This window comes from Teleopsis dalmanni, chromosome X (genome assembly GCF_002237135.1).
Source record: "Teleopsis dalmanni isolate 2A chromosome X, ASM223713v2, whole genome shotgun sequence".
NCBI lineage: Eukaryota > Metazoa > Arthropoda > Insecta > Diptera > Diopsidae > Teleopsis > Teleopsis dalmanni.
This window is the reverse complement of record NC_051848.1, coordinates 36,776,564-36,801,129: the sequence shown is the minus strand read 5'-3', so window position 1 is coordinate 36,801,129 and position 24,566 is coordinate 36,776,564. Positions and strand designations below refer to the sequence as shown.

The following is a 24,566-nucleotide window of genomic DNA, read 5'->3' as shown; positions in this document are numbered from 1 at the left end:
CTGTCGCCCTACTAAGTTATATATAACAATCAAAATAAGCCTAATGTGATTCTTAAAGTACTGAGATATTGGTCCGATAAGTAATTCTTTATACTCTCAACTAAAAAATTTTTTTAGATTAATATACATTTTTCGAATTTTCCTTTGTCTAATTTATAGATGTTTATTGTTTTCTCTGCACATGTAATACCGATCCATTTACTGATCAAAGTCTTATAATTTTGTTGATTATTCTATCTTTCTTTATTTATATAAATGTAGCAATTACAGATATCTTCTATGTTATGTGATGTTTAGTTTCTTTTTAATTTCTATCAGTTTTCGTTGAATTTATCTACTTAAACATCACCTGCCATTATTTTTACATCTTATAAATAAGATGACCAGAAGAATCTACGACCAGAAGAGTAGACTCATAAGAGATCCATACTTTGTATCGATATACAAACTGTTTAGAAAACGCAATGGTTTTACTTTTAAAGTAATGAATCACTTACGGATTAATCTTGAAAACTATATATATAACTCTATGGTGGAGATTAGATAGAAAATGAATGAAGCATTATTTGGGCTTCAATAAACTGGCAGCTCCTGTCAAGTTTTATTTTTTCGATGCGTCTCAGCTGGAGTTTTCAGATATTCGGATTGCATATTAGTTCCCATGACGGAAAAAGCAGATGGTAATTATCAAATAGTTATTATGTGTTAGTTCAAGACTATAGATGAAATGACTACTGATAGCAAGGAAGAGTTTTTTTAATTGGAAATAATGGTCAATGTAGCTCATCTCCCCTTGGCAACTTTGGATGCATCAATATAGGCAATAAATGTCTCTGAAAAATGTTGGAATTAAAATTAAGAAACATTTTTTCAAATTAACCTGACATTAAAATTAATCTTTCAACTATACTGTCTTCTGTTTTGGATGCATAAATCCTTCGTAAATTTGGGTTGACTTTCAACAATAATGGTTTATTTATTTAATAAAATAAAAAATTGAGAGATAATATATAGTAGTAAAGTAACAAAAGGCTTCAAATTGATAATAAAACGAAAGTTATTAATTTTTTTTATTTGTATTTTTTTATAATATAAAAATTTTGAATTTTGATTTGATTTTCAATAAATTTTTTTTATATGTGTTTATATTTTGTTTCTAAATAATAATTTTCAATGTACATTATAGTTCACATAAATTTATAATAGTTTTTAAGATAGATACGTTGACTTAAATAAATAGTTTTTGTAATGTTTTTGGTAATATTTTTTATAATTAATATTTTATATAGTAGTTGTTTTATGAGTTGACTTCTATACGTGTGCATTATTTCCAACTAATTATAACTATCCAACTATTATAATTATAAAATAAATTAGTTTTTAACTGTCCTCTAAAATTTTCTGTGTAAACTTGGTATTTTCTGTGAATTCAACTAAATTAATTAATAAAATAAATACATTTTTAATTATCTTCTAAAATTTTCTGTATAAATTTGGTATTTTCTGTGAATTTTTTTGTTCCGTTTTTGGTAAAAATTATTTTTTGAATTTTGAAGTATGCAAAAAAGGGTTACGAAGAGTTTTTCCAGAAAAATTACTTCAAACCATTCAAGCAAAAACTCACTACTTCATTTAACACAAAGTGATGGATCGGAATATTCTTGAAATATGTGCAACATTCAACGAATACATTTTTAATTAAATTTGCATAGCTATTCTTTTTTTCATCTTGCAATCTAAAAAAATTTTATTAAAATTAGAAATAGTTCTGACTTGGTTAGCTTTAAATCAGGGGCTTACTCTTGGACCAATGAACAAATTGATATTTCTTGAATCTCGACCTCTGCATCTATGGATATATCTTCTTGCAAATCTTCTCTGTTCTTAAGTGATATTTCTTGCATCTCGACCTCTGCATCTATGGATGTATCTTCTTGAAAATCTTCTCTGTTCTTAAGTTCTTCTTGGATCTTAGATTAAAAGAACAAAGGAAAAAATAGTTCATAGTTGATGTAAAAATTTTTTTTTTTGAAATAAAAGAATAATATAAAAGCAGTAGACAAAATAGAACTCTTTTTATGCATTACCTCTTTTATATCTTCAATATATTTTTCGACTTCATTTTTAATTGACTTAACAGAGGTAGCCAATTTTTCTTGATTAGACACATTTATTTTTAATTTTGTTTCAAGCTGCTGGAGAGATGCATTCACATTTTGATTTATTTTTTCTCTTTCTCTTTCATGCACACACTGATTTTCATTAGTGTTGATTATATACAAAAGATGATCTAATCTAGCTTTCAAAATTTTATTTTTTTCTTTCTCCTCAGCTAAATTAGACTCAGCTACATATATGCGAGATTCATATATAGCTCTCTATGAAAAGAAATTAAAGATATACTATATTATATATACATTATGAATGAATAATATATAGATTTTTCTTTTTTTCTATAATATTTAAATAAAAGTGGTTACAGATATTGTATAATGTACGATATGTCAAATTGTATTGAAAATTTTATATTTACATAAAACTAAATCGGATATTTGTACTGTGACTATAGGGTACTACAAGTGTCAAGATAGATATTTCACTAATGTATTAGAAAAATTTTATGACATTTGAACGAATACAAATAGAGTTATTACGTTTGAAGTGACAGTATATTTGTGTAAACAAAATAGTTTAAAAATAAGCATTAAACTAATATTAAATTTTCCTTTAGAGATAAGCAACAATTAATTTAGACCGGAGTGGCAACCTTGTGCACTAAAGCCCTTATCTTACATTTATTTCGTCCAATATTTCTACAACTATCTAATAGCAACAAGTAGTTCAACTTACAATGTACATGGATGCACTGTATTTAATACAAGTGTACTAATTGAGATTACATGAATATGTTAGTTAGTTTACTTAAGCACACGGACGAGAGACCGTCCATACACTAGACATAAAGAACTAACTTACAGGTAGAAATCCTAAACATTTTGTGTTTGAACAGCGTTTCTTTGAGAAGGTGCGATTTCGTCATTAAAGTAAAAGAGAACCAACACATTTTAATTGGTCTTGATCTTGATCATCACCATCATCCATCTAAACTTTGTGTGAATCCCACAAAGATCAGCGAAAAATTTTTTTAAAGTGTACAAGATTGGAATAGAAGATCTCAAAAAAATAATTAACATATCCCATTTGAACGGAAAATTGAGGCTACAGAAAGTTGTGTATATACAGAAAGTCTCTTCATTTCCTTGTTTTGCTTCTAATTTTTGTACTTTTCGCTATCAAAAAAATCAAGTGCTGCCAAAGTTCAATAAAAAAATTTGAATTTTTGTTGTTCCCACATTTTAAGAAAACAGGTGTCTCCTAAGCAATTTAGAGTAGATGAATTCAATTCTAGGGAGAAGTGCATTTTGGAAGAAACTTATCCCCTAGGAATATTTAGAATAGGAGTGACAGACTATATCTCGCATCACTAAAGGAACTATTAGCATTGGGAATTAATTCATAGTATCGAATATATACTTTTAACATCAAATTGAGTTTATCTTACTAACATATAAAAAAACTTAGCTCGATAGTCATTACTATCTAACATCCAGTTTTTGACAAAAAATACTAGACCATTTAAATAGGTGGAAAAGGTTAATTAATAAATTTAATAATTAATATTCTAGTGATTATAAAACTCAAATACTTGGAGATCCAATATGTTAGTAAAAAACAATCGGCGTCATCACTCTGTCGGTAAGGTGCACCGGGCATAAAACATTGTTATTGCGAAAACATGCAATCTTTAATATAACACATTGCGTCGGTACTCACGAGAATACTCGTGTATACTCACGAGTAACTCATTTCAGCAAATTCTGCTCATAGCACATGGGACAAAAAAATTTTGAACGAATATTCAAGCACATGAGTGCTCACAGCTCTTCAAGCACACAATCGTAAAGAAATTGATTGCAAACAAATTAATTTCATCAGTGTTCAAAACGAGCTTAGTTACTATTTTTAAAATGATTATATTTACTCACTAATTTGTTCATATCCATCGCTATAGGTCTGTTGAATTACCCCTTAATTTGAAAAATTCTTGAAAATGCTTAATTGAATCTTAAAAGTGATTTTAACAAATCACAAAAATTACTTCCGATAATCGCAACAAAATATATTATACAACGTTGGTTAAATGTGAACAATAATAAATAAAAAAAAAATTGATGTGAATTAAATTTTTTGTACAAATTTCAAAAATATTTCAATGTCTATATGATTTCTTATATCAAATTATAAGCTGTATTGCAAACATGCTCCAAATACTAAAATCAGGGTTCGTATTTGCTCACTCATAAGCAGAATCAATTTTTATGTGAGCCCAAAATTAGCTCATAAGCGTGAGCCCAAAATTGGGTCATATTGAAGAGCTGCTCAACAGCGTAAGCCTTCAATTTGCTCATATTGAAGAGCTGCTCATGAGGTCTCACGAGCCAATTTATAACTTAACTCACGTGAGCCAATTTATAACTTAATGGCGGCTCTTGCTCACGAGCGTAAGCTCTGCAATTGGGTCGCTCGTGAGCGTGAGCCATCGCATTAAAAGAGCTTCTTGCCGGCTTATGAGCCATGATCAAAATGAGTCAAAAAGAGCTGCTCATGATTGCACAAATACGAACTCTGACTAAAACACATCACTAAAAGGAACGTGTTAAATATAATGTAACTCAATCTCAACCACTTTCTCTTGTCAGAAGATATTTTCAAACAGACGATTTTTATGAAGAAAGTGGATTTATCTACTTTATAAAAAGAACATCATAATGAAGGAACTAATGTATGAACTATAAACGCGAAAAACAAAGCTACAATGTGGACAATGATAAAACAAATTTCCTTAGCAACGAGACAAATTTATATGAATATAAATCGTGCTATGTATGTATGGACTCAAACCTTGTATGTAGAAACGGAGGCAAGAAGGAGTGTTTGACTATTATGGTTAGAGATGATTTCAATGCCTGGTCTATAACATAGGGAAGTATCAATATAAATAATAGATCTTAACTTTTATAAGGAAACCTACAAGATATACTATTCTAAGAAAAATCCATGCTACAAAGGACTATAATAATTGTAGATAAAGACAATAAAGAATATAGAAAGGTACAACGAAAAACGCCATGATGTAACGAATAGTGACAGTGTTGTTCCCCCTTCCAAATACATACCACCTGCGATAACTCTCATAGTCTTTACAATGGTATACAATGCTTGCTTGAGCGAAGGCGTTTTATAAAATCGACAACTAGTGCTTCTATTACAACCCGGATCCGAATATCCGTGAAAGATTCTTAAAAGAAATATTGTAAGCCAGCTTTATGAAACCTTCGACAAACCAAACAGCTTATTTAAGAGACAGTTTGGCTTAAAACAGAAAAAATATACAATTGACGCAAATAAAATGGTGATGGAGTTGACATGTGCAGCTACCAGCTAACGAGAATAGATATGGACTTTAAAAGGATTTATGTGGTAATCACTTAATCACTTACGGCTTGGGAAATTCCCTTAACTCAAGGAGTTTGCCAAAAATAATGGAAGTATTGAATATTACTTGAGCTGTGAAGTACCCGAAATCAATTATATGGTAGCTTATTACTTTATATATAACTAGTATGAAATTTTCCCTTAACTCAGGAAGTTTGTCAAAAATAATATAAGTGTTGGATATTACTAGAGCTGTGAAGTGCCTGAAGCCAATTATAGCTTATTACTTCAACTGCTATGAAATGTATGCAAAGGACTCTTCTTCCTTTCAAAGATTTAACAGAAATTTCCCCGTAAAAGTAACGCCCATATATTAACGCCCAAATTAAAATCCAAGTTTAGCTCAGAATAACAGACTTTCTTTTAACAATCAAGAAAAGTCCTTTTAACTGTATATTTTTTTTAAATTGTCAATTTAGTCGGTTAACTGAATTCTTCGCTTACTTGGAACTAATTAAGCGGAAACTACTAAAACTGCTAAGTCTAATATGAAAAGGTTCACTCACCATTTTATTCCATCCCTTTGGTTCCGTCGCTATTGGCTCTGATAATTTTCCCTCCATAATTTTCAAAGTGATAGGAAGAAATGTACTACGCTAAATAAAACCTTAATTTCAGTAAATAAAATTAAGTCAAAATAAAACTTCTTCCGCTTATCGTCACAAAATATATATTGTTTGTAAAGATCGGAGAACAGTAAATAAAAAAAAAATGACATGAATATTCAAACTTTTCTGTAAAATTTTAAAAATATTTCAATGCCTATATGATTCTATATGACACTGATTTTATTTTATACTAAAAAATTTTAATTGAAGTTCTTAACAATAATTCATTAAACATAATTAGATACATTTTCTTTTCGTTTCTTATTAATTTTATGCTTGAACATTCCATTTATAAATTACTTTTTAGACATTTTCAGTAACTAATCAATTTATAACTAATTATCTATTTATATATGTATTGTACTTTTGTTAAAAATCCAATGATATAAAGAAATTTGTACTTAACAGAATATTTTTCATCCTTGCTGCTAAAGTCATATAACGGGTTTAGTCTTCCAGATAATTCTCCTTCAATTACTCGCAGCACTTCCTGGTTTGCCCTTTTATACTTCTATTTGCCGTGTATTAGTATTAACAATATCGATCCATTGTATCCTAATTCTTCCATCTTCCACCCTAATGTCTAGCAACTGATATATAAAAATCGATCCTTGACGTTGATGCATCTTTATTCCTGTGATAGGTCAATATTGTGAGCTATCTTTTTATGTGTACAATTAGTGTGAAGTTATATTTTATGTAAGGCAATAAATTGGCAGACAAACTTGCAAGAGGCGCAGCCTCAAGAATGATAGACCCAGTGCCTTTATGTGGTCTAAGCAAAGGAACTCTATCTATTGTTATGAATGGTGTAGAGAAAAATGAAAGATAAGGTTACCAGGACTCTTACAATCTAAAATGCTGTTAGGGACTTACAACCAAAAACGCGTCAAAGATTGCATAGCACAATCATAAAACAACCTGAGAATTATTACGGGATTATTGACCGGCTACTGTAGATTGAATAATCGCCTATCGAAGTTAGGAATTCAATCTAACTCAGACTGCAGGTACTGTAAAGAAGAGAGAAAATCTGCATACCATGTGCTTGAGGAGTGCGCGGCACTGATCTACAAGCGGAAGAAACACCTAGGAGGGTATTTCATGGATGATAAAGATTTACACCTACGAAAGCTAGGCTCTATACTGTCTATACTGTATCGGACTTGGAGAAAAACTCTAATCCGAGTAAGGGGCACAATATTTTTTAGGTCGCAATGCACAATCCCTTCTTTTAATAATATTAATAATAATATATTTTATTTACAATATGTGCTTAGTGATTTCTACTTTATATAAACTATATTTATTCTTTTTTTAATTTTCCACTCAACATCTGTATTAAACTTTCTCGGGTGCCCATGTTATGACTGAATCATATAGGTTATATTCGATAAATTAATTATTGGATGAAAGAAACAAACATTAAAATAAGTAGTAACAGTTATTTATTTAAATAACTCGGGAGATGGAGTTAAAATTAGTTGAATTGATCACAATTTCTTAAGATACTTTTATTTTCTTTGTCTTCTCTTTTGTAATCATTACGGATTATTGTTGGATTAATTACTTAATTTTATTTAAAGTAGTTTCAATAGATTATTATTAATTTTATTAGTTAGGTCCATTAATTTTTCTGATAAATAAAGTTAGCGAGACCAAGCTTTAGTTCCCCAAAATAATCGACAAATTCCTGTAAAGAGTGCATATCCTATTGGAACCTTGCTTAGATTCTTTAAAGCAGTTTTTATTTTACTCTCGCTACTTTGCTTCTTTAATTCATCATATTCATATTTTAGATCATCTATTGCGGCTTCCAAAAGCTCTATAGAAGCACTCAATTCATCATTTTCAGTGTTTATTCTGGAATAATAAAAAAAAAAAAAGTTAATAATGAATTTCTTTTTACTAACGTAGGAATTTACTCGTCCACTGATGCCATCTGCAAGAAATGATGACTTCTGTTGCTTGCGTACTGTTCCTCTACAGAAAATATTTGTAGTTTTAAGTTTTCATTTTTCAATTTTAATTGATCAAGCTGTTTTTGTGTCTGGTAATATAAATATGAATTCAGATTTCATAGTAATAGACAAAAATTGAGTTATTTATATTGAGTTACCTTTTGTGTATGATCCTCTTTTTCCCATCTCATCATTTGATTTGATCGTTGTTGTGTAGTAAGTAACTTATCTAACTCTCGTCGCTTTTTCATGGTATTGAATATCTTCGACATAGTCTCAGTCAGCTTATCATTTAATTGTTCACATTGCTGGTCTTTTAACCACAATTGTATTTTGATGTTTTCATATTTACTTCTTGTTATTTTGGTATTTTTAATAATTTCATCAGTTGTATATTTTATCTCCCGTAAATGTAATGATACATACCCTTGTAGGGTATCGCTACGCTCCTTTTTGAAAGCGCACCATTCCGTCATAGCTTGCAAACGATCTTCGGTTTCAATTTGCTGAAATCGAGTTTTTAAAACCAGGTTATATGTTCGATATATTATACAAAGGATATTAAATTGTATTACAGTTACAATTGTATAAGTTAAAGATCTAAGATAAACATTGGAATACTGATTAAGTTGGCTTGTTGCTTCACTAATATTAGGCAATCTTCCAACATACACAGCGAATTCTAAACTGAAGCTCAAAAAGGGACGCTCTGTTTACTTTCTGTTTATAATCTATTCTTGAAAAATCTTTATAAGGAGAGTCCAGTAACTTTAATAAAATTGTAATAGCTGATGAAATTTGGCCTGTCACTAAGTACGAAACTTAAAAAACAAAAAATGATAATATCGAGCCCAGAAGATGCTCGAGTGAATTACTAGTTAAATTTAGGCAACAATATTTACAGTAAAAATTATGATGTTAATTCACTTCACCAGTGGAAAAGTTGTAGCTTTTATTTTCCTAAAGCCTGAACAAACGGAAACTTCGAAAAGGTTTAATGAAATCCGCTTAATTTTCTGTGGAAATACAGGAAAAATGGAACTGAGTTGACACTGTTTCCAAGACGAGAACAACTTCATTAAGTCCTCAGGAATTGAAGAAATTCGTTTAGAGTCATATTTCTCGAACGTAGATTTCAAAAATGAAAATAAAATTAATAGGAAGTGTCATGAGGAGATGATAAGTGCATTCAATCTCGTAGTTGCAAACCTAAAGGTATAAGACTTTGAGGACTGTTTTAGAAAGCGAATCTAGTGATTTAAAAAAAAAATAAATTTAAGAGAAAGGGTCATGAAGATATGATTAGTGCATTTAATTTCGTAGTTACAAACCTAAAGCTATAAGATTTTGATGACTATTCAGTGAATCTACTGATTCAAAAGTGTATAAAAATTAATGGAAATTTTATTTCCATGGAAGGAAGAATGAAGAGTATGAACTGAGTAATGAAGTGTAAATTGTTTTAATAAATTTATTTTATAGTGATCTTTCGTTAGTTCCCTCATACATATGGACATATTCAAAGTAAGTAGTTAACTCACTATTAATTATTACGGAGGGATTTGAAAAAAGAATTATTTATTATTAACGATTTAAACTAATTGCGTAGAATACGTAAGACTAATTGCAATAAGAATTGATGTTTGATTTAAACTAAAACTATAACTAATATTTGCATAGATCTAACTAAATCTAATTTAAATATCTACATATATAATACAACTACTCACCGTTACTTCACTACTGTTGAGTTTTTGCTTAATACTTTTGATTTCATGAATTCGTTTACGCCAAGCTTTTAACACAAGTGCGTTAAAAATTTTTGAACCAGCTATTAGGAAATCTGCTTCGGGATTTCTTCCAAATGTATCGCTCATAGATGAGTTCGAAAATCTCATCGGAGAAAAAGACATATATTTCACATTTGCTCGAGATATTGGTGTTGAAATCTGCATTTCTATTGAAAAAGAGTTAGCCACAGTATTTTTTGCAGATCTAGATGAAACTTCGGCACCACTAATATAAAAAATTTGTATATATATTATCCAAAATAACTGTAAGATTAACATTTTGTAAAGATAACAAAAATAATGTAGAAAGCCAAGTTACTTCAAGATCAGAAGAAAGTTATTTTATTTTGAATAGTACGAGTACTCTATGGTATATGCTGTTTAATTTTATAATGTTTACTTACGCATTACAGTTTTTTGCAACTTGAAGTATTCCAGAACTTTTAGACAAACACTTTAATTGATCAGCTTGAGTTTTATTATCGTTTCTAGCATGCTGCATCTTAGCCATAGAATTGTTTTTTTCGCGAATTTTCAACTCCTCTTGTTTACCAAATCGAAATTTAACTTTTGTGTCACGAATTTTTTCAATGTTTTCTTTAATAAAATTACGCCCAACAGACATATTTTCTTTACTCGATCCACTATTTGAAGATATCGCACTATTGTCTAATGTAATCAATTTATTATTAAGTTCTCTGTTAAAAAACGAATTATTTGGGAATGTATTGCCTTTAGGATCTTTTATTATATCTCTTGGCAAATCTTTTTCATCCACCGAATCATTAGGGTGAGTACATTTTAATAGTTTATCCATGACGTTATTGTCACACAAAAATTCTTGTACCAGAGATTTCTCAAAATCAAAAAGTTCTCTTATCGATTTAGCACTTTGATTTTTCATAGAAAATGAGCTATCAAGAAACTCATCAGGATTTTTACTCCGAGAGTGTACAGTCTCTTCTCTTTTATCTGAACATTCAGACACTTTATTTTCATTGTCTTTGCAGTGAACCTTAGCCTTGTTAGCTGTAATTTAGGATATCGATTAGTTGTTGCTTATATAAGAATAATATAAATATTATTTCAGAATCAGATTTTAGTTATTATACTGAATTTGTAATTATTTTAATACAATAAATACAATAGGAATTTTTAGGTGTTGTCGAAGCTGGAGTTCGGGTTTCTTCTGGTGTATTAAAAGAGCATTGTGCTATTGCATCGATGCTTCAACGGCGACATATTTCAACAAAGTGACTGAGTGCAAGTTACTATGATATAAAGTAAGTGGAATATATTAAGTATCTTCTATGTCATTGCCCAGGGATCCAGACGGATCGAAACCAATGTTTAGGAAAACGTTTCTACACCGGCGTGGTAGAATAAGTAAAAGTAGACTAATCGGATATCTATAACTGTATCTGAAAAACTGTATGCAACTACACAGTGCTGCAAACAAAGAGGCTCCGATGTATAGAAGATCATTTGTGTATAGAAGATCTGAGCTTCTATCAACAAAGGGTTAGAAAAAAAATTACAGTCTTAAGGAATTTAAGGGTTATTCCTATTAAGAGATATGAAATTCGTGTTTTGGGTAACCTGTACAGATAAAACCGTTTTTTAAGACTACCTGAAAAATGTCTTCTTTTTGATCGAAAAGAGGGGAAATTTTGGAAAGAACGTTTAAGATAAAAATATTTATCTGTGTATTCCAATCAAATTTACTGACAACACAAAATCTATTTAAATAATCATTTTTTATTAATTCTTTTAAGCCCTGGTCTTTGAAATTTAATCTTCTTACAGACCCCACTGTACAAAAGAAACAAGCGTTACAAGGGACAGCTAGAAGTGGTTCTAGTTAATGTGAATAATAACGCACCTTAATATAATAGTATTGCAATCGGATCCAACAAGTAGTGTAGCCTTTTATAGGTCACCATTCTTAATTCAATCATTGTTAATGGATGGAAACTTGATAGGTTTGTTCAATATTACCATACCTGAAAAATTTTGTGACTCAAAAGTAAATTTGAGTAAATTTTATCTAATCGCTTTTTTCTTCTCTGATAATGGTAGAATAAAAATCATCTGTTTATGGCGAAAACAGTGATGAAGATAACAGTGATTTTCTTTCAATGGCATTTTCTAGTAATTTCATTGACTTGGAATTTTTTTCTTATAATCACTTGACAAAGAACAATGAAAGACGAAGAAACTGATTTCCTTCAATTTCATGACTTACCAACACCGCGTTATCGAATCTTAGAACGGTCACACGCTCCTCGGGGAGATATGTAGATCTGAGGTCAATTATTGTTTAGTCTGATGAAGTGATAATAATCAATCAAACAATAATCCAGTCAAGGCGTAAATAGGGGTTTTGAAGATACCTTGAGTTAATAGAGAGTAAAAGTGTTCAAGTGCACTGGCTCAAATACCTTCAACATAATAATAATAAATCAAAAACTTGTTGATAAAGTATTGTTAAATACCGACCAATATTTAATGAATCGAATGCCAGTTATAGAAAAACAATTTTTAACTGATTTCAGATTTATAATTGAAGTATGATTTACCTAATATACATAAATTTATATAAAAACAACAAACAAAAAAATCTCCATACGTATATCGGTTAATAAAATCTTAATAATCTCCCAATAACTGGGGACTTCTATTAATAATCACTTTATAGAGGAACTTGAAAATAATTATGTGATGAGTATGTATAAAAAATATTTTGTTGTAATCAGTGACAAAAATTAGTTTTAATATATCAATAATTTAACACTATTTAATATTATTCAAATTTATAGATATTTCTTATCGTTTTATTTACCTTTTGCGCTGCCGTCTTTTGTTTGCTTTGGTGGTAATATGCCGTCGGCCATATTGCAATGCCGAATAACCTACGAGTGCGCTAGACACTTTTTTCAGAAATTTTTTTTTAAATAAATATTTGTTAATTATTTTATATTTTTGTTACAAAAAAAACATTTAAATATGTAAAAAAGAACACTGAAAAAGAATTAAGAACACTAAATATAATAATTAAAAATGCAAACTTTTTGCACAGCAATACAGAGCCTCAATCCGACTCTAATCACGTAAAGTTATAAACATTTTATTTTAAAAATTGTCAAATAGATTATTATTTTCACTATATCTAATTTTCAAACACAATTATTTAATTATTTTATCGTATTTAATTGTAAATTACCGAAAAAAATGTGTCTATTGCGCTCCCGAAAACTCCGCCTTCGTTATATGACACGACCAAACTCTTTGCCGAAAAGCAAGTTTATAAATTTTTATATAGAACGTAAAGCAATTGGCACAGTGTTGCCAGGTATATGTTTAAATGTATATAAAATCGAACTGCATTTTATTACCAGGTTAATATTTAAAGTATATATAATAGGTTTGTTCAATGAGCTACTCGTAGTAACTTTAAGTAACACTGTGTATACACAAGTGCATTCCACAAGCAAATTTTCGTGTATTTTCGTGTAAATTTTACTTGTATTTTACTTGAGTTTTACTACGAGTAGCTTGTGGAACAGACCTAATGTGAACTTGAAATATATTTGATTATTAACTAAAAAGCAAATTTTTTGTTTTTGAAATATACTTTTTAGTATCAACGTGTATTTCCTAGACCGTGAGGTCCGGGTAAACCGCTGAACCACTTTTATGCTTGGGATTATTTACTGAAACTTTTTAGTATGGTTCTACATATACCCTATTCTTATTATTAAGTTCTCAAAGTTAATAATTTTTATTATTTGTTTTATTTTATATTTGTTATTAAGTGGGGTCTTCATTTACTTAAAGAAATACTTAAGAGGCAATAGCATTACTTTTTTTTTTTAATCCACATCCTTAGAAATACGTTTTTAATTTTCAATTTCGTGTTCAAATCTTTCATTAGTAGACTGGAGCTCTGTCACTTTCATGAACCCATATCCACTTCAGTGGCTTAAACCCTCAGTACATTACACATCTACTTGGGGATATCAGTCTTCAAATTAGTAGGAATCCCATCCCTTCGTGCTCATGCAAACGGATCGACCGCTGTTCCACACATGAAGATAGTATTTACCATCACAACGCTAAGGTACTCTAGTGAGTTTAGGAGGTGTGTCTTTTTTTCATTTAACTTTAATTTTATAAATGAAAATATTGTTTAAAACATATGTTCTTTATATTGAATATATATAATGTAACGGATTTTTCGCTAAAAATATATCATTTTCAATATCCATTTTGTTTTTAAAACAAGCAATGTAATAATGCATTTACACTGACTCATTTAAGCACTTGCTCATTTATATTAATGAATGAACGTTCACATTAAGCGCGTATTACACATCATATTTGGTTGTACAACTTATCTGAAGGGTTAAGATTAACTGTTAATATATATGATATTTAATTTTTTAATTAAAAATAATGTTTTTATATTTAATTTATAATTTTAATTTATATATTTACATTTTTATATTATATTTAAATTTGGTAATTTACTTATTTTTGTTTGCACAAGGTTATTAATATTTCAAATCTTTTTAATGATTTTTAAACCTATTCTTTTAACAAATAAAATTAAGTTACAATTTATTCATAGTTGCAAAGGAATGAACCCTTTGGTGTTCTTTAATTACATCGATATTACTTGCGCAATTAAACGATACCCGCTTTATAATGAGCTCATTTATGCAGCTGATAGAACTTTTAAAAAATCTTGTAAATTTCACTTAAAAATATAACACATAAAAAAAATTAAATATATAATCGATAAATTAAATCATTTATAAAAATGTACATTATTAATTTAATATTATATCAATTAAGTTTTAAGTGCTTCTGTAAAAGTACTGTTGATTTCATGTTGTCCTTTTCTAACACATTTACAAATGATTAGGTCTACTATTTAATTGTTTTACTAATTTTTTATAATGAGATACTTTGCAAATCGGATAAATTATTGTTCTATAAAAATAACTACATTTTTCGTTAGAGCTGTATTTTATAAAATAAAGATACTTATAAAGTTTATATGATTTATGGAGAATATAATATTTAGGCCGTGTACGAATTCGAGTAAATTGTTGGTATATTGAGGGAAATAGTAAATTATGTCGGATGGCAGCAAATGTTGGTATTTACCAGAATTTCGAATAGGATAAATTAGATAAAAGTTAGGTAAATTAGGTGTTATCATTGTATAAATTTTATAAGATGTTTATAAATAAATAAACAAATTTGAAAACTTTTAACGAAAATTAATAAATAAGTGCAATAAATAATTAAATAAATACTTACATAAATACTTACATAAGTGCAGTGCAAAAAATCCGTAGGAAATTTCAATTTACTTTACCTCAATTTACTCGAAGTCGCACACGGCTTTAGTAATTATTTATTGACTTGATTGAACACTACAACCGCATGTCTATCTTGATCGCATAAAACAATATTCAGCGGCCTCTGCATTTTGGTCGTTGGCGGCAGTTAGAAACATCGGGCATTGATGGGTTATTTAGTATTTAATCGTTTTACTTTGAAGGTGACATCCTTTCTTCACAATTTTCTCTTAATTGTGCGGTTTCGAAAGTCCCTTAGAGGACAAAACCAAATTGAAAATGACTGTAATTATGTATTCATAACTACAAAACTATAAAACTGGTATACACAATCCAGACAAAGTTTCTCTTTGCCGAGAGCACAAGTTCTCAGCGCACACAGCCGTAGAAGAATAATTATAGTCAAAAAAACGATTACGGGATATTCCGACTACGAATAGACTATTGTCATGATGGTTCAATTGCTATTGCATGTTAAAGGAAAGATATTCGCCCAATGGAGACAAAAACGCAGAGTAAGATATCTGACAGAATTGACAATCACAATTAATGCTTTATTATAAAAAGATATATTTTGTTTTGCAATTTAAGTAGAATTATAAGTTTATATATAGTGTGCCGTTTTCCATTTTAAATTTGAAATAAAATATATAACATTTATCAACATACATATGATTTAAATATAAGTATTCAAAATATTGTAAGAAATTATTATCTTTCCAATAGATTCAAAATTTTTATTAGTTGCATATCTGTATTTTCTGCCCATTACTGAAAATACCACAAAATGTTTGCCTTGCAAGCTGTGAAGCAACCATGGGAGAAACTTGCATGGAGCCCCGAGCACGAGCAGAAAATCTATCGTGATTGGGGTCTCTTTTATATGCACAAGCAACAATTAAACATAGCTCAGTATTACTGTGACAAATCTTTGCAAATTAAGGAAGATGACGATAAGGCACTGTACTATCGCAGTATTTGCAAACGAAATGTTGCACAAACCGAACAGGCATTGAAAGACGCCAGAGTCGCTGGAGGTAAGTAAAATCCTTTAGCATTATGACTTTAACCTCATTCCCAATAAATTACTGTTCTTAGACATCAATGACTTAAGCGCGCCCATTAAAATTGAGGTTTGCAATGCTCTTTATGAGATGAACCAGTTTGAGAAATGTAAAGTCGAGGCCTATGATTATTCCTGCAAATACAAGGGCAAAAATGTTAATGCATTTAAGAATCGATTACATGTGGTAAGTTATGTGACTTAAATTATTTGTTCGGATAAGGTAAGGTACTGAGTTTGCTTTTGATAATTAATCTATTACAATATGTTTTTATATTAAAAGATCGATCAAAATTTCAAAGATTGTTTGGGTGATACGCTGGGTCCTTTTTTACTGAAAAATGAACGAAATTTTCCAAAAGTCTTAGCACAAATTGCAAAAGATAATTTTGTGGATACACGTCCGTTGTGGAAAACTTTAAGAGACGAAGGAAAATGTGATGTACTCAGCATTCTTGAACTTGAGGTAATATTATCCATTGAATTATCACAACATTAATTGATTAATGATATGTATTCTATTCCAAAATAGGAAATACTTTTACATCCCCGTGAAGTTGCCCGTCGTGCACGTGCCTTTAAAGTTTTTAATCAAATATATTTAAACAAAAGCTGGCAAGATGTTTTGTTCTTAAAGGAGTTGCGTGAGGATCAGAATTTATTGATGCCACAATTTCGGGAATCCACACCTTACTTAAGACGACTAGTACATAACACATATGATATATCAAAAAAATATTTGGTAAGTTTTTAGTTAAAAAAAATTTTTTTCTTTTTTTTTTGTTTTGTATTATGCTTCATTATAATTATTTTATTATAATAATTGTCAAATATATCTTATTGGTTGGTCTTAAGATACCAGATAGAGCCTTCATACGTGTTACTAGTTATAAATGGAACTATTGTATTGAATGGTTTTTTAGATTATAATTATAATTGCTTTATTATAATAACTGTATTGATTGTTAAGTTGTCAGACAGAGCCTTTATAAGTGGGGTACCATAAATAGTGTTAATAGGGTTAGGTATCCAATAGGTAGTGGAATTTGTTATTTGTCAATAAGAATTCAATTAATAAAAACGACACACTCTGAGAGACAACCAACATGATTGCAAAGTTCATATATAAGATAAACTCTCAAATTGTGGTATATGGTAAAGGTTGCTAGATAAGATAAAAGACAAAAAATTTTTAGACGAGTAAAATCCATATAGTGCTTTAAATAATCTAATAATGTTCTGTTTTAGGCACAATGTTCGATATGATCCCTGAAAGATAAAACAAAGACACTAGGTTTTATGAACTTCACTTATGTACGTCTATAGTTTTATGTCAGACGAACAATATAAAAAAATAAAAATATTTAAATCGAAAAAGTTTCTTAGATATATCTGACAATTGTGAATATATAATGTTATCTTCTATCATTATTGATGTGCAAACTCTCTTTCTCATCAAACTGTTTGAACGATGATGTATGATAGTTGCTTCTTGTGAACGTTCGAGTATCCAAATTCTTGTATGAGATATTTGTCTTCACAGCGAAGACAATATTCAGCAATTCGCAACGTAATAATCTAACTAATCTTATTAACATGAGAAGTTTTAGATCAAAGATATTTGATGAATTAAGTGCCAGTACTATTTTAGCTAATAATGTGTTCAACAGTGTCTATCTTCTAGATATAATCACTATTATTTAAAGTCACTACCGAAATAGGTGTAAATATAAAATATATTGATTTTGGGTGTTAGGTTTAATGGGCGGGTTATGCATATATTATAGAACAAGCTAGTTTAGACGTCTTAAAAAGAAGATAGATAATGCTAGAATATACAATTTTTATGTTATCATTCTTATTTGAGGGTGTTTTGTTCCTAACTAAGTTCTTAGTTAGGAACAAAACTAAAGAACTAGGTTTCCTAACTAAAGAACTAGGTTTCAGTATTTTTTTTCATTTATTTTATACAGTTTTTTTTTTATTAAATGTTTATATTAGTGTCGACTCTAATAATTATCTGTTTTAATTTTTGCCAGATCGTGTTTTTAAAATAATAAATAAGTAAATAATATGACAGTAGTTAACTTATGTATATAGTTATTTAACAGATATTTTCGTCTACTAACTTCAGTAGATGTAGATCGAAATATTTGTTATTTTTTATGTAAAAGTCGGAAAATTTTCGAAGTGTATATGAAGGATACTCCTCAGGATGGAGTGTTATAATAACTGATTGTGCAAGGATAGCATAATTATTATTTATACTACAGCATATGTTTGCCTATTTTAGTAAAAAATTAATAGAAGTCCTAAATCGAATTGAATCGACGCTTTTTACAAATTTTTGTTTAATATTAAAAAAATAAAAAAAAATTAAAAATAATAAATTTCATTCTTTCTATATAATAGAAAATGTTACATGCTCGCAGTCCTTTATACAATGAAAATATGCGTAGGTGTCCAAATAAAGCCGTTTGGGATAAGCATCATGAAGCTCATCTTTATAGAGTACAATATGAAACCCGTCGTCGTATGATAACTGCACAGAAGGAAATCCTTCAACTTAGAGAAAGTGGCAAAATAAGGGTAAATATAATGCTTGACAGAATGAGCTTACACATTACAGTGTTATATGTCAATACAGTATATTAGAGTTCTAATACTATATACATTTTTAACAACAAATCTTTTTCACATTATGCTTATCGCTGATATTTATTTAGCATCAAAAAACTAGTTTCACATTCACGGCTTTTAATTTTACAACTCAAAACACCCCGACGGGAAGGCTCATGGAAGAAGTTGTGTATTAGTCAAAAATACCATCGATTACTACGACGTAGAGCACATTGCGAAAAATATATGCAAGCTACTTCCGTTTGCCTATCGTCTAGAGAACAATTAAATTTTTTTTTCTATTATTTACTGCTCCCGAAGTTTAGTATTTCCTCAACTCATTTCAAAATTTTTTTTCTGTCATTGGGACCGAAGTTTCGAGCTGTTGGTGACTACAACGTTAAATACACATTCTGGGGTTCAAGACTAATCTCACTGAAATGACCACAATATTATGATGCAATCAACAATAGCTATAATATTATATCCATTCATCACATAACATATTGGCTAACTGATATATACAGAATTCCGGACCTAACAAACTTCAGAGTTTACAAAGGCCTTAACTATAACAACATTTGCGTTGTACCTTCATTTGAGCTTTCGTCAGATGACTATCCAGTCACTTTATCAATAAAACGACTATACAGTCAAGTTTGCCAAGACAGATTTAAAACATATACAAATTGGAACCGACATAGGAAACAAGTTCAAAAAAATTTATTTATTGAATCTGAAAAAGAAATTAATGAAGCTGTTTACCTGCTCAATAGCACTATTTCTGCAACAACGTCTCAGGCCATTGCAACTAAATTTATAAAAACACGAATTGTCACATTCTAATCTGATATCGATGTGCTCGTTTCAGCCAAGCGCTGTGCAAGGCGGAACTGGAAAACTCACCTATCTCCGGAGTCAAAGCAAAAATTTGCAGAAGTAACGAAAGCGCTTAAGGACGCATTATCTGTAGGCAAAAACCATTCACTGCAAAATTATACGCTGTAGAAAGCAGCTCAAAAATTCAAAATCACAGTACAAAGTAAACCCCCCTTAAGAAAACGAGACAAAACATGGGCTAGAAATGACGAATGGACGATTATCTCGTTATGGCTGAGCACCTGCAGAAAATCTTAACACAATCCGATGGAAAGTAACTTGCAGCTTTTTGTCTAGTTCTTCACAAAAGTTATTGACTCCCTCCAAGTGAGTTTCTTTGAAGTGAAGGATGCCGTCATTAACAAGACACGAGAAAAAAGGCAATAAGAGTTGACGGAATCACTGCCAAAATGCTTAAGCAACTTCTTGATGAAGTCATTTGGATCATTGCTGTCATCTTCAATGAAATTTTCTCGTTTAACGACTTTTCCAAGCAGTGGAAATTATCTCTAATCAAAATGATTCTCAAGTCCGAAAGAGGTCCCACTTAGTCTGCCTTTGCATGGCATTTGCTTAGAAATTGTTAGAATAAGACAAGAAATAGACAGGGAATCGGAGGAACACTGCGATCATAGTTGATCTTTTGTGCTGAAGAGCACAAGTTGTTGCTCTAACGCTTTTTCTCTTTCTGCCTGCCCATTCTGCGATACTGGTTAAAAAGGGATCACTTTACAAAAGCGGTTTTTAAAATTCTCTATTACTAGTACAAGTATTAATTTTCATTTATTTAATATACAGGGAGACATTCATTTTTAATGATTCTTCGCTTTTGTATATTATTTATCTTTTGTTTATGTAGTTCCTTGATATATTAATTATAATTAAACATATATGAAGTAACATTTTTTTCGAATCTTTTCAATCTTTACAATCTTTTCTTTTTATGTTTTAAATAGAAATTGGCCAGATATATTGAAGAACTTATGGGTGATTATGTTGTTCTAAAAACACATCGGGTTATGCCTTGGAAGTACGAGTTTGTTTGCGAGGTATATAACGTTTTGGCATTGGCATATGCGGATCGCTATCAAATACCAGCAAGACTGAATGGGCAACTTAAGGATCATATATTTTATCTATTGGAATTACCTGTAAATAAAGGCAAAGATCAAATACAATTTGTATTCGGTGATAAATCAACATACCAAGAACCAGATGCTATTGATCACACATTCATTGCTTACAGGTCAGTTAAAGGTCATATTATTTATAAAGAAACAGGCATTTAGAAATTATCTTCCATTTAGGAACTTTCTGTCTCGTCTTGAAAAACGAATGCGATTTGCAAAATACGCTATTGAGAAATGTTATTTGTTGCATGAAATGGCAAATGCTCACCTTCGCCAAAGACGTTTCGATATGTGCTGCTCAATGGCACGAAAAGCGATTATTGGTTAGTATATTTTTATATATAAATAAAAGTAACTTTTAATAATATATAATTAATTATGAATAACAATAGAGGCAAGAGCAAGTCATAGTCATTTGTGGTCATTCCTTAGTACAATGTTAGTGTGTAAATCGCATGCAACTTTGCATAAAACGGAGCTTGTTAGGGAAGCGCTTGATGAGGCTTTGCAACTGACTGTAATGTTAAAGAGTCCATATTTACATGCTTTTATAGAACTATGTTTGGCTGTTAATGAAGAGGAGCTTTCAGTTAAGAAACGAAGTCAATCAATTGACTTAGGTAGCAGAAGGAAGAGTAAAGCTTCGTTTAATAGCCAATCTTCGCAATTCTCTTACGGTAGTTATGAAGCATATGAAGGAATGCCTTTTGGAGAACACATTTCTGGAACAACTACTATGACAACTGCATCAGATCCAACAAAAATAGGAACAGCAACAGGAACAGGAACAGCATCAAGAACAGGAACAGGAACAGCAACGGGAACAGCAACAGGAACAGCAACAGGAACAGCAACAGGAACAGCAACAGGAACAACAACAGGAACAGCAACAGGAACTCCGCAATCATCTGCAAAATCTGTTCCATCTACGCTGACTGGAACGTCAGGAACTACTGTAACCACTGATACCTCAGCACCATCCGAAAAATCAAGTAAAAAAGGTAAAGGAAAAAAAGGAAAGGAAAAAGGAAAGAAAAAATCTGATCCATCTACGCTGACTGGAACGTCAGAAACTACTGCAACCACTGATACATCAGCGCCATCCGAAAAATCAAGTAAAAAAGGTAAAGGAAAAAAAGGAAAGAAAAAAGGAAAGAAAAAGGGAAAGAAAAAACGAAAATAATTTACTTTAATATAATAATTGTCATACATTTATACATATATAAGGATTTCGATACATATTTATGTTTATACGTACAAAATCAAGTCAAAATTATAACTCCATCAAAAATAAACTAAAAATTGTAAGTGAAATATAACAGAGATTTATTTAATTTTTAGTATCTTGTAAATTAATTTAAATTTAATTAGACCCAAAATTTGTCAGCAGTCTATATTTTTTACAAAAAATATTGAAAATTTTTCGACAAAAAATAATAGCAAAATTGATATCCATTGATCGTTATATGTTAATATCTTACATACATAAGTTTTTTTTATAAATCTCCCTAAACACTATTTGGTTCTAAGCTTCACAATCTCGTTTTGGAGACGTTTAGGTTTCAGGCTTTTATTCAGAACGCTTACAGCTAATACATTGTAATATCTATTTAAAATTCCTGATTGAAGTCGTTTGGTACATACTATGGAGCAATGATCATATTTCGAAATATTAGTGATTGTTCCTTTCTAATATTTCTACATTAAATGTACAGTGACCGAAAGTTGCATAGCGTAGGTCCAGATCGATTTAAGCATAAGATGTGCAATCGAATTTTGTTCTCCAAACTTCATTGAGAATTGAGTCCAAAACCCAGTTGTTGAGCTCAGGCTGTTATACATATAATAATAATTAGTATTTGCAGTGGAATAGTCAGTGGAATGTCGCAAGAGTTTTTATGCTCGAAATATTGTCGTATAAAAATCTATAGAAATAGGAATATCAAATTTTATATATTGGATAATTCAAATAAAATAATTTTAATTTTTTTTTTTTTTTTGATTAAAATAAAAGTCCATTTTATTATTATTTCCTTGGTGTATTTACAATTACAATATATAAAAAATATATAATACTTGAAATCAGTATTAAAGATATACGTATAAGTAAAATATTAAAATATGTTTTGAGAATTTAGGAAAAAGATTTTTTTTATTTAAAATTTTTGACGATTTTTTTTTAATTTACAAGACTAATGTTTTTTGTTAAACTATTAAAATTAATATAATGTATAATTAAATAAATACTTACATAAATACTTACATAAGTGCAGTGCAAAAAATCCGTAGGAAATTTCAATTTACTTTACCTCAATTTACTCGAAGTCGCACACGGCTTTAGTAATTATTTATTGACTTGATTGAACACTACAACCGCATGTCTATCTTGATCGCATAAAACAATATTCAGCGGCCTCTGCATTTTGGTCGTTGGCGGCAGTTAGAAACATCGGGCATTGATGGGTTATTTAGTATTTAATCGTTTTACTTTGAAGGTGACATCCTTTCTTCACAATTTTCTCTTAATTGTGCGGTTTCGAAAGTCCCTTAGAGGACAAAACCAAATTGAAAATGACTGTAATTATGTATTCATAACTACAAAACTATAAAACTGGTATACACAATCCAGGTTCTAAGCTTAACAATCTCGTTTTGGAGACGTTTAGGTTTCAGGCTTTTATTCAGAACGCTTACAGCTAATACATTGTAATATCTATTTAAAATTCCTGATTGAAGTCGTTTGGTACATACTATGGAGCAATGATCATATTTCGAAATATTAGTGATTGTTCCTTTCTAATATTTCTACATTAAATGTACAGTGACCGAAAGTTGCATAGCGTAGGTCCAGATCGATTTAAGCATAAGATGTGCAATCGAATTTTGTTCTCCAAACTTCATTGAGAATTGAGTCCAAAACCCAGTTGTTGAGCTCAGGCTGTTATACATATAATAATAATTAGTATTTGCAGTGGAATAGTCAGTGGAATGTCGCAAGAGTTTTTATGCTCGAAATATTGTCGTATAAAAATCTATAGAAATAGGAATATCAAATTTTATATATTGGATAATTCAAATAAAATAATTTTAATTTTTTTTTTTTTTTGATTAAAATAAAAGTCCATTTTATTATTATTTCCTTGGTGTATTTACAATTACAATATATAAAAAATATATAATACTTGAAATCAGTATTAAAGATATACGTATAAGTAAAATATTAAAATATGTTTTGAGAATTTAGGAAAAAGATTTTTTTTATTTAAAATTTTTGACGATTTTTTTTTAATTTACAAGACTAATGTTTTTTGTTAAACTATTAAAATTAATATAATGTTAGGTTAGGTAAGGTTAGGTTGGGAGGGCACATAATGACAGTGTATATATTTTACTCAATTGCATAATTTTCAAATTATATTCAAAATAAAATTATTTAAATGCAGACTTATTCAGAGGAGTTTGTTTATAAAAAAATCTTGAAAAGGCATATTACGTGCATTCAAATACATTTAGGACATCAAGACTTATGGACATAGCTTTATGCGCTAACTCTGCGCTATAACTTGGTGATAAACGAATAGATATTAAACT

At 29.8% G+C, this 24,566-nt stretch overlaps 3 protein-coding genes across 5 annotated transcripts; 1 reads left to right on the top strand and 2 right to left on the bottom strand.

The window, feature by feature from the left end:
* Positions 1 to 1,504: 1,504 nt before the first annotated feature.
* Positions 1,505 to 6,230, bottom strand: LOC119690282. Of its 2 annotated transcripts, none has more exons than XM_038105308.1 (4): positions 6,063 to 6,230; positions 2,088 to 2,378; positions 1,801 to 1,970; positions 1,505 to 1,736 (listed from the first exon to the last, which is right to left on the bottom strand). In XM_038105308.1, the coding sequence occupies exons 1-4, from the start codon at positions 6,117 to 6,119 to the stop codon at positions 1,595 to 1,597; spliced, it is 660 nt and encodes a 219-aa protein (XP_037961236.1). In that variant the 5' UTR covers positions 6,120 to 6,230; the 3' UTR covers positions 1,505 to 1,594. The 2 variants fall into 2 exon arrangements, with proteins under 2 accessions (XP_037961236.1, XP_037961237.1); XM_038105309.1 differs by lacking the exon at positions 6,063 to 6,230 and adding an exon at positions 4,047 to 4,191.
* Positions 6,231 to 7,612: 1,382 nt separating this feature from the next.
* LOC119661819 lies at positions 7,613 to 13,213 on the bottom strand. Of its 2 annotated transcripts, XM_038071318.1 has the most exons (8): positions 13,139 to 13,213; positions 12,758 to 12,845; positions 10,648 to 10,944; positions 10,320 to 10,584; positions 9,856 to 10,141; positions 8,284 to 8,631; positions 8,090 to 8,214; positions 7,613 to 8,027 (listed from the first exon to the last, which is right to left on the bottom strand). In XM_038071318.1, exons 2-8 carry the CDS (start codon positions 12,807 to 12,809, stop codon positions 7,814 to 7,816), a joined length of 1,587 nt encoding a protein of 528 aa, XP_037927246.1. In that variant the 5' UTR covers positions 12,810 to 12,845; positions 13,139 to 13,213; the 3' UTR covers positions 7,613 to 7,813. The 2 variants fall into 2 exon arrangements, with proteins under 2 accessions (XP_037927246.1, XP_037927245.1); XM_038071317.1 differs by having other exon boundaries at positions 10,320 to 10,944.
* Positions 13,214 to 15,981: 2,768 nt separating this feature from the next.
* Positions 15,982 to 22,283, top strand: LOC119690228. Its single transcript, XM_038105246.1, has 8 exons — positions 15,982 to 16,321; positions 16,383 to 16,534; positions 16,631 to 16,813; positions 16,880 to 17,089; positions 18,760 to 18,936; positions 20,802 to 21,091; positions 21,153 to 21,298; positions 21,368 to 22,283. The coding sequence occupies exons 1-8, from the start codon at positions 16,072 to 16,074 to the stop codon at positions 22,156 to 22,158; spliced, it is 2,199 nt and encodes a 732-aa protein (XP_037961174.1). The 5' UTR covers positions 15,982 to 16,071; the 3' UTR covers positions 22,159 to 22,283.
* The last annotated feature ends 2,283 nt before the right edge of the window (positions 22,284 to 24,566 follow it).